The sequence below is a fragment of the Macadamia integrifolia genome, chromosome 3, assembly GCF_013358625.1.
Source record: "Macadamia integrifolia cultivar HAES 741 chromosome 3, SCU_Mint_v3, whole genome shotgun sequence".
In the NCBI taxonomy this organism is placed as follows: domain Eukaryota; kingdom Viridiplantae; phylum Streptophyta; class Magnoliopsida; order Proteales; family Proteaceae; genus Macadamia; species Macadamia integrifolia.
In genome coordinates this window covers 19,237,530-19,249,013 of record NC_056559.1, presented here as the reverse complement: position 1 = coordinate 19,249,013, position 11,484 = coordinate 19,237,530, and the positions used below count along the sequence as shown (strand labels likewise).

At 39.8% G+C, this 11,484-nt stretch overlaps 1 protein-coding gene across 1 annotated transcript; it reads left to right on the top strand.

Annotated features, from left to right (window-relative positions):
- Positions 1-8,895: 8,895 nt before the first annotated feature.
- Positions 8,896-10,330, top strand: LOC122074753 (expansin-A11-like). The gene is made up of 3 exons (XM_042639711.1): positions 8,896-9,111; positions 9,209-9,530; positions 9,615-10,330. The coding sequence occupies exons 1-3, from the start codon at positions 8,967-8,969 to the stop codon at positions 9,919-9,921; spliced, it is 774 nt and encodes a 257-aa protein (XP_042495645.1). The 5' UTR covers positions 8,896-8,966; the 3' UTR covers positions 9,922-10,330.
- The last annotated feature ends 1,154 nt before the right edge of the window (positions 10,331-11,484 follow it).

The window sequence follows — 11,484 nt, the reverse complement described above, 5'->3', positions numbered from 1 at the left end:
CTTGGCGGGAAAACTGCTGTTTCTTCCCAACTTCCTCCATTCTTTGGGGATTCAAATGGGGGCTTTTCTCAACCCATTCTTCACACTTTCAAGTCTTATAGGATGGCTCTAACCTAGATCTAGGTTAAATTCAAGTGATGGAAAACCATCTTACCTTCTTTGCCTAAGAACAACTTCAAACCCTCCAAATCACTTCAAACCCACAATGCTTCTTCCACCTTGTCAATACCTCTTCAAATCCTTCAACATCAACACATAAATCATCTATTAAACCTTAGATTCATCATTTCAAAGGGGATTTACAAGATCTCAAGAAACCTACTCGAATCAAGGGTTTAAGCTTGGGTATGGTGAATGTTCAGGGAACCCAACTTTGCTTACCTCTAAATGTAGATCTAGAGTTGAAGATCACTCTCCCGGCGCCGGAATGGGAAGATCAAGCTTCGGCGCCACTGAAATCCTTCTCTTCTTCCTCTTCCTTCTCTTCCCTTCTTCTTCTTCCCTTCTTCTTCTTCTTCCCTTTCTTTTCTCTCTCCTCTTTACTCTTCTCACCAACGTACGGGTGTCATAAATGAAAAGAAAATAAAGTCATAAATGCTATATATATATACTTCATAAATAACTAAATAGTGCACATGGATGGGTCACTCAGGTGGGTGGGTGCACCCACCTGTCCGCCCACCTGAGGGCCAAAACCTGGGATTTTGATAGAGTTCGGGCCTGGCGCGAACCCCACCCCTGGCATACGATGTAGTATACGTATATACCTTAATATACGGCTACAATACCTGCTTTATCCGTACATGGCCTTATGGTAGGTGCATGTACACGGCTTGGGCACTCCCGTCTCTTCTGGCACTGGCTCAGACTTGTCAGGCCAGCCGGTGTTTAAGGTCACCCTTGCCATCATAGCCCATAAGAAACCCGCTCTAACTCCCTCTGGTTCGGTTCCTGCATGGTTAAACAGGGTCAACCGCGTAATCGGACTGGGTTTAAGAAGTAGGGTATTACAGAAACTAATTGGTAGACCTTTCTAAAAAGGTCTGTGATATTGGAGAAGACCGTGGTAATTAGTGATTTCAACAAGATTTAACTTCAAGAGAGATTTACTGCACTAGGTTGGCAGTCCATCCTTAACATCGATCGTCCATGCTATGAACAACTAGTTCGAAGATTCTACTATAATTTGGAGGTCTCTTACCAGTATGGGGAGTACTCAATCACCAGCATGGTGAAGGGGGTGAACATTCGCTTGACTGTGGACACCCTTGCTAGTATTTTAGACATTTCATTAGTTGGGCATCAATTCTACAGTCCTCCAAGGAGTAAGCCCGTGGGCCCATCCTTAAGTTCGTAGACGTAGGACCACATTTACAAGACCATTTGTGGCAGCAAGGTACGTCCGGATTTCGAGACGACATTTTACCCGGAGGCTCGTGTATTTGCTCACTTGGTTCAGTTTAATTTACTCCCTAGAGGAGGTCACCACAACCAAGTAGGCTTCATGGCGGCCTACATAGCCTTCTACATCTATAAGGCCTTGGAGGGAGGTGCCGAGCACTTATGTTTGCCCTACGTTATACTTAAGACTATGGAGCATCATACCACACACCTTGAGGACGGAAGTTTCCCATATGGTAGGACCGTCACCAGGATCTTTGAGTTCTTTGGGGTGGATTTGAATGGTGATGAGGGAAAAACTCCAGCGGATAAATTTGACAGGAAAAACCTACAAAAGATGGGTCTCCAAGCTCTTATGGATGTTCCTCAGAGAGCAGGAGCTCAAAGAGGCAAGGTCAGGGGGAATGCCCACAGGGAGGATGTCCCTATGGAGGAAGAGGAAATTAGTGAGGAGGATGAGGATTATGTTCCTCAATTCGAGGAGGAGCCTCTTGATTCGAGAGATGCTGATCTTGACTTTGCGAGGGTTGCAGGCCCACAGTATAGAGCCCCGCCACCTGAGAGTGGTGCATTTGACTTTGAGAGTATGATGACTACTATGAGGGCCTTGAAAGATGGGCAAGATCAGCTTCTGAGAAGACTAGATGAGAGTGTTATTAGAGAGGAAAATATCTTAGAAAGGCAGGCTACATTAGAGAGTTCCTTCCTAAGATTAGGCGAGGATTTGGACACAACGGCCAACGCTATTTCAGTGGATTTTTCCCGACTCTGGAGGGATGTACAACTAGTGAACTCAAGGTTTAATTACTACGACCGTCGGATCAATGTTAGATCAAGGCTTAGGAGGGATGGAGTAGTAGAGTTAGACGATGACGAGGGTCTCTAAGGACTTAGCTCGCCTGTCTAAATCAGCTTTTTACTTGTCTCTATGTTGTTTATATTATTATTTTTTTTTATACTTTTCTCTGTAATTGGATTTGCTACTATGGTGTTATGATGTTGTTGGTGACTTGTGGTTAGTTTTGTATGCTTAATAACTTATTGTAATTTAGTTGGAACAACGTTAGTTAGCCTTTATCGATTATGCTTATTTGTATATATTTGTTGTCTATCAGGTGCTTATGTATGAAAAATTTAGGAAATCTTGTTTTAACGTCGTTATGCTACCGAAATTTTGTTAAATCCATACTCGATGGGTTATGAAATCAAATAACTAATGTTTTATTTATTCTAAGTAAAATTTCTCTAATGCATGCCATGAAATGCAATAATTAAATGCAACCTTTTTTTTTTTTTTTTTTTTGGCTTTTAGCTCTTTGAAGTTTTTACATTTACCCAATCCCATTTCCTATTATAGATTCTGTGGGGTCTAAATGGTATGCTGTGAGTGGACAGAGCATCACACTCTGATACCACTGTTGTCACACCCTGTTCACACAGAATCGGATCGGTGATCGGGTTAACTCCGGTTAACCCAAACCTGCCAGGATCATCTGATACAGTACCTAACCACAGCATACACACATCTAAGATAAATGTTCAAAAATTTAGCGGAAGACTTAATTTATCTGTAAATACCCCCAATATACTTGATACCCAAATTGTAGTATATAGATAAATACATGTGGACCCGCAAGCATGATATTTACATAAAAAGAATAACAATTCACTTATCAAATACACAAAAAGGGGTCATCAAAAGAATCAAAAAGTAAAAGTCTGTACGACGTCAATACTGCGGTCCCGCAGCACAGCTCTCACACGTGCAATCCATACCGTGCTTATACTCCTCGGGGACCCACCAATCCTCATCGGGGAACTCAACTGTGGGGCTCGACCCTTGATCTTTAGGCAGGTGACCTACAAAATCATCTAAAAGGGGTGTACATGTGGGATGAGCTCACTAGCTCAGTAAGTGAAAAGGACCACGCAACAATCCACACAACAATCACATCCATATGCACTATATGCTATGCAATTCATTTTAAATCTCATCCACCTAAACAACATTACTAAGTCTTTGGTTTGGTGCTACTACAACCACAGTGCGCGTATGCTCCAGGTACGAGCCGCGAATTCCATCTCGTGATATGCCCATAGGGCTGTCGGAGAAGGCCCACTGTGAGTACTCAGAAAAGTAAAGCATGCCAACTACCGGCTCTCAACATAAAAGTAAATAACAGAAAGTAAAGGTGCTGACTCCAGTAATTTAAAAGCAGTACGATTGGCCCTCTTTAATATACCACTGAGGTTGCCGACTGTCCTAATGAATAGCCGGGTGTATGTCTAACCGCCACAGTGACCCGACACCTGTGACCAATGCTTCCCCCCAAGTGATAACCCAACACCTCGACCCCTGTTGGGAAGGATCGTAGCACGGGAAGATGATAATCCTAAATCGCATGCTCCTATATGACATAGTACGATTGCATAGTGCCACCGCGTCCCATTCCACGGGCCACCAATGCATTCTTTTCCAAGCCGACTACGGTATCTAGTCTAATAATGCATCATGCACAGTGATTCCATCATTCATCACATAAGCACATCGATCATTTAGCATTGAGAAAGTAAAACACAACACACATGTCATAATCATATGAGGATGACTAAGCTACACATAATTTACATGATGACATGGCTAGTCTAGATACAATTGAATGATGCCAAACAAGCCTCAAAGTAAAAGCAAACGTCCTCTCCCCACTTACCTGTTGTGTACAAAGACTTACGCCCGGTACGGGTGAGATCCGGTGCGAGAAACGTAAATTTTAGTGAACCTATCATAAGTGAATGGGGTTAGCATTTCACCACTTTGGGGTCAAAACTAACAAGATTTGATGGTTAAATCATGTTTAGAATCATAAAAGAAGGTCGCACGTCCGTTTTGGGTCCATTCGGACACAAAAATCACGTTGGGGGCCTCTCGGGTGGGTCGGATAGCCCACCTGTCATGGCCCACCGATCTTCAAAGGTGGACGGGTCGGCCCGCCAGTCTCCGATGGGGACTGAGGGTCGGTCCTCTCAGGTAGGTAGGTCGATCCGCTTGTCATCTCAGCCGGGCCGTCAGCCCATCGGTCGGCCCACCGGTGGGGACCGAGGGCCTGCCCTCTCAGGCGGGCTGTTCGGCCCATCGGTCCCGACCCACCTGAGAGGTCGAAAACTTGCCTTCTTCCTTGAAACTTTTTTCAACTTTTGGAAAATCAAATGGGCTTTTTCAATCACATTTTTCACACATTCAAGGTCTTATAAGATGATTCTAACCTAGATCTACGTTAGATTTAAGGATTGAAAAGCCATCTTACCTTCTTTATTCAAGAACTCTTTAAAACCCCCAAAATCACTTCTTAGCTTAAGAAATCACCAATGCTTCTCTAATCTTGTAAACACTTCTTCAAATCCTTCAAAATCAACACATAGACCATCTATTAAACCTTAGATTCATCATCTCAAGGGGGATTTACAAGACCTCAAGGAACTCCACCCAAATCAAGGATTTTACTTGAGTTTGGTGAAAGTTTAAGAAACATAGCCTTTGCTCACCTCCAATCATAGATGTCGTGTTGGGGATCACTCTTCCGACGTTGGAATGGGAAGATCAAACCTTGGCGCAGCTTAAATCCATTTCTTCTTCCTCTTCCTTCCCCTTCCTTCTTCTCCATTCTATTTCTCCCTTCTTTTCTCTGTCCTCTTTACTCTTCTCACCAAACTCTTTAATGTAATAAATGAGAAAATGAAAAACACAATAATGCTATTTATACTTTTTAAAACAACTAGTAACCACATGGGTGGGTCACTCAGGTGGGTAGATGCGCCCGCCTGTGGGCACCTGAGAGCTGAAAATTTGTCAACAAGTGGGATTTTGATGAAATTCAACTCTCAGCACAAGGTATATTCTACGTATGCACTTTAGGATACGGCTACATACCGGCATTACCCGTACATGGCCTCATGATATGTGCATGTACACGGCTTGGGTACACCCGTCTCCTCTGGCACTGACTCGGACTTGTCTGGCCAACCTGTGTTCAAAGTCACCCTTGCCATCATGATCCATAAGGAACCCGCCTTAACCCTCTCTGGTTTGGGTCCTGCATGGTTAAACCAGGTCAACCGTGTAATTAGACCAGGTTTAAAAAGTAGGGTATCATAGTAGGAGTACCCAGTTGTTAACAACAATGCTTATAGCCAATGATGCATTAAGCATCATTTCATAGTTAATAATTTATTAATTTGCAATGCTTTACATTTCATTCAAGTGCTCTCCGACCGACCATTTCTCCTTAAACTTCAAATTTACAAGTTTCATGATGAAAAATTGTTTTATTGCCAATCATCTTTTTTTCATATAAATCATGTAATTTCTTCCACAAAGAACTTGCACTAGTTTTCGTTAATATTTGGTGGAACACAACATCATCTAACCATTATCAGATACAAGCGATTACATTTCTATCCATATTCTTTCAATTATCATCGGATATAATTTCTAACATCTTTATACCCTCCATTTGCGAATAGAGATCTTTAGAATAGAGAAGATCTTCTATCTTGACTTTCCATATTAATCAATTTCTTTCATACAAACTAATAATCTCTAAAGAAGTATTAACATTCATATTTGATCCACAAACAATATTAACAACTAAACTTTGATACCAGTTATTGGGAAAGAGGTGAAAAATCTTCCTACTTATATGAGTAAAAAATATAACAGCTCATGAAATCATGTGCCGCTCACAAAATTGTATATGTAATACAAAGTAATAAAAATGAAAATAATACAAACTAACACATCTTTTATATGGAAAACCCTTCAAAGTGAAGTGAAAAACCACAGGGCAATTGAGAAAGGAATTACAGAAAAGAGAAAAAAAAAAAAAAAGAAGAAGATTACAATGTTTCATTTCTTAAGTTTATACCCAAAACTTGAGATTACAATAAGAATGAGAGAAGAACAATAATACTTGAAGAAATACAATATTACATCACAAGCATCAACATGACACTATTCCACCACTTAAAATGCCCTAAATATACCTCTCCTAAAAAAAAAAAAAGCATCAACTCACTACATACTCTTCCAAAATGATCCATCGGTTTCTCTAAGTCACTAGATAAAATGATTGCTAACTCATTGGCACTGGCTCTTCATAGAGTACGTTGGACCCCACATGACCCCCTTTTTTTTGTCTTGCTAACAATGGGTATCCATAGGCCTTCGGCCTAACTATTCCTATGGGTTCATACTGACCCCACAACATCATGAACTGGGTCATACTGGGGTTGAATGAGAATCATTCAACTTTCACTGAAAGCAGTGAAGAGCACTAAACACCCCCCGTATGAGTGGCCCCAAAAAGGTAAGAGGAGTCGAACTCAGAACCACACACTTCTTGAGGTGAAGATCCCTTGCCCGACTACCCCCTTAGGGTTAGACCTCACATGATCCAACCACCAATACCATTGCCTCACGAATTTGTGACGGGCGCATAGGAAGAATCTGATGGGTTCAGTATCCATGGAAGTTCTCTCACTCGGTCTTATCCTCAATTGGTTCATGTGTTTAAAAGTGAATCCATTGGTGCACAACAATATGTTACATATGCCATTTTTAGGGTTTGTGACTCGACATAAAGGAAGTGGTAGAGGTAGAATGTGAAGTAAGAGAAAGTCATGAAGATGGATGAATGGCTTCCTCTGCATCCCCTACCCTCACCTTCTCCCTACAACTCTCGCTCTCCAACTCCGCTCTTCCTAGCCCTTGGATCGACCAAATATCGTATCGAATAGCAAAATTGAATACCGCCGATACCGATATGGATACTCGGATCCGCTAACATTCTTTAAATCTCCCACCGCCAATTGGATCTTATAAGAAACTCTCATTATTAGATCATCAATCATTGGAGACTTTTCACATCTACTCATGCATATATAAGTCATCTTGATATAGGTATGTTAAAAAAAATTAAATTAAATTAAATTCTTGATATGGGTATCAACAGTACTCAAAATCTTAATAGGTTATCTCACGATTCCTTCTAAATGCTTACCATCACATGGGACCAAAGCTTAATTTAGGACTTTCAAGCTTTCTCATTGGACAAAGAAGGGGAAGAATATACCCTATTTAAGGAGGTTGCCCACTTGCCAACGAATCCGGACCATTCAAATGTCAAAGTTTCAAACTGTGAAACTAACTAATAACTTCTCAGTGGGCCCCCCGCCCCCGTCCTAAATTGTCAACATTCATATCATATTCTGCTCAACCCCATCCTGATAATCCCATATGGGGGAATATAAAATCCAACGGTCAGGATCCCCCCTAATGGCGGTGGAGAGAGAGAAACTCTTATATTCATTAAAATATAATAATAATAATAATAATAATAATCCAACAAAATTCCATCCGAAATTATTGCCTCTGAATATTGTAAGCCTTGCTAGCTTGCTGTAATCTTGAGTGCATGTGTGGTGGAATCAGACCTCAGAATTTCAGATTTCAAATCAGCAATCATTTATCAAGGTCAAAACTTTAGAAAAACTTAAAACATGTTATATCTCACAACTTCCTCTATGGTCATTTTAGGTTTGTTCTTAGCATTTTTAGTTCCTTCAATTTCAGTCAGATTGCTCTCTTATTGGAGCATTCTTGTACATCTGTTAAACATGATCATACCACCTCAAACGACTTTCTTGAAGCTTACTATTGATTGGAGAAACACCCGAATCAACTCTAATTATTTGAGAACATTAATTAACATACATCTTTCAAACACTACTGATGAATATCAAATTAAATGGTTATGATTCAAGGAACTCAGAGAAGGGTATAAAGATGGTTCTTCCTCTATGGACAGTTTGAGGTTGAACCGGGAGACGTTCTGGAGAATAATCTGGGTCTAAAATAGAAATATTATTCTGATTATTCCCAATTTATATATTCTATATACCATCACAGCAAAGACCCCAGAACTTGTTGAAACAGTATATATTTCAGAAGACATGTGAGTTATCAGATGACTTAAGCAACATATATATCTTCAATCCATTCAAGCGGATAGTAATTTCCTTCAAATAGAAATAAACAAGATAAGAAAATTAAAATAATAATAATAATAATAATAATAGAAAATTGAATCACACAGCGTGGTTTTTTGACCGATTCACAGCTATATATCTTCTCTTAGGGCATGGCATGTGGGTGTGGTGGGAGAGGAAGAGAACGTGGGAATAATTGAATGAGCAGGTTCATGAAAATCCTGAGAGTTGCAGAAAAATGGTGGATGAACACATTATATTAATAAAAAATATTAAAAAACTCCCAAGTGTTTTCTAGAGTTAATTGCGGTGGTCACATGTGAGCGGTTGTTGTATTAGAGGGAGTGTTCCCTATTTATATTGATCAAATAACTTCCATGTACTTCATTAACTCATCACATTTTTGAAATATATATATATATATAAGCCCTTAAATGTTTAGATAGCAGAATCCCAAACCTCATCCTAGCTAATCTCTTATCATTACTACATTGTCTTGGAAGCTAGCTAGGTATAGAGCAATGGAGAAGATGAGCATCGTTCTTGCCTTGTTGGTTTCATTGGGTTTCTTCTATCAATCCAATCAAGTCGCGGCGTATAACGCTTCTGGATGGACCAAAGGTCATGCCACCTTCTATGGGGGTAGTGATGCCTCCGGAACAATGGGTATGCATTGTGTTTTTTTCTTTCTTGTTATGTCTATTGTTTATAGTTCTTTGTTACACGAGACTGAATCTCAGTGGATTGCTGATTGATGTAACAGGTGGTGCTTGTGGTTATGGTAACTTGTACTCGAGTGGTTATGGGAATAGGACCACAGCTTTAAGTTCTGCCTTGTTCAATGATGGTGCCTCTTGTGGGCAATGTTTCAAGATCATTTGTGACTACAAGTCAGACCCAGAATGGTGCATAAAGGGGAAATCGGTGACTGTCACTGCCACCAATTATTGTCCACCGAATTACGATGAGTCCAGTGACAATGGTGGCTGGTGCAATCCTCCTTTGAAGCATTTTGACATGGCTCAGGTTGCTTGGGAGAAGATTGGCATCTACAAAGGAGGGATTATCCCTGTTATTTACCAAAGGTTTGTTACTACTTGCTTGGTCTAATGCTCCATGCTTATAGATAGTACTACCAAATGGGTCATTAACTTTTGTTGTTGTTGCAGGGTCTCATGTAAGAAACATGGTGGAGTGAGGTTCACTATCAATGGGAAAAACTACTTTGAACTAGTGTTGATATCCAATGTGGGAGGGAGTGGAGCAATCAAGGCTGCATCGATCAAAGGTTCGAAAACCGGGTGGTTGTCGATGTCGAGGAACTGGGGGGCTAACTGGCAATCCAACTCCTACCTCAATGGCCAGACTCTCTCCTTCAAGGTCACTACTGATGATGGAGTCACACTTCTCTTCACTGATATAGTCTCTTCAAATTGGGAATTTGGTCAGACCTTCTCTAGCAAAGTACAATTCTAAGTCCAAAAGGCTTAGAATTGGTTCAATGTTTGGCAGAGGCGTGCTTGTTTTTTTTACAAAAGCAGCCCGCCTATCCATCCATCCATCCATCTTGAAAAGAATTCATACATACAATAGGACATGGAGATCATATGAGCATGCTTATACCAAATTGGAAGGTGATCAAAACCAATAAAGGCAATATTTTCTACTTAATTGATCTTTGTTGTAAGTGGGTTGTTGTTAGTTTGTTAGGCTTGTATGTTGTTGAACCCATCAACTCAATTAGAGCCTATCTGATCATGTTACTAGCTAGGTTGATTCTGAAATTTATTCCACTAAGAGAAGGAACATATATAATTGTAGATTCTCCATTAATACTGGTTTTTCCTTTAATTTTTACCTTATATTACCATTATCTCAATGTAATAGTAGCATCTTTGTCATAATAATCTCTTATGTATTATCCTGATGAATCAATAAAAGGAGTCTTGATGATCATAGACTTTGAATTTTAATATTTTACTTCTATTTTCCATTGATGATATCATGAGATATGGCCATGAGTGTAGGGATTCTTTGAGCATTAAGATAATTTGGGGACTGCAAGTTACATGTGAAATTAAATCATATATAAGTATTCTGTGAAGTCAAGATATTGGAAACTGAGCACTGAGAGCTGCAGAAATGTCAGCCACAAAGAATAGTGAAGTTAAGTAGAAAGCACCTGTAGATAGATCGATGATAGGGATTTGGGATCAGTACTACTACATGGGGTGGGGTGTCACCGAATTTAAAATGTTTTTAATTAAAAGGTTGATCTTTCAACTGATTAAGGGCAAGATCATGGTGGAGCTGGACACAATTTCACAAGGGATTTTATTTTTCATATTTTTATAAATTCAATTATGCTCCTAAAGTAAAAGATTTAAAAATCCTACCCTTATTGGTGCCCTATGCACCTTTCATTGCCTTCTACACTGATTTAGAAAAAATGCAATCAGATAGCATTCTTCTTGTTATTTTAGAAAATTTATTATGTTTCCCATTATTTCAACATTGATACATATATAAAAACAATCTAGTATATTTTGGAGTCATATTCTATAAAATTAATGTATAAATTGGGATATCATCACAATTTTGAATTGGTGATCCAATCGCGTTAATCGCTAAGTGAATACAAAATTATAGAGAAATAATATTGAACACTAAAAAACATTAATACTTAATTCGTGGAGCGATCAGGAGACATCCAAGGTAGAAAGGGACAACAATTGGGGAGAGGAAGAGATCAGGGAGGGATTGAGGAGAAAATCAAGGAGGGAGAGAGAGAGAGAGAGAGAGAGAGAGAGAGAGAGAGAGAGAGAGAGAGAGAGAGAGAGAGAGAATTACCGGTGATTCCTCAGACGACACGGAGTGATGTCCATTAGGGGATGAAGAAGTGACACAATGTGAACTCAGGTGGAGGGATATCGAAATATTTGAAACACTAACGTCCGAGAGTAATCAGTGAAGAGATTGTTATAGGTAGAAGAACTTCTGCGACAGAAGGAAAGGAAGATAGATCTTTTTTTTTTTTTT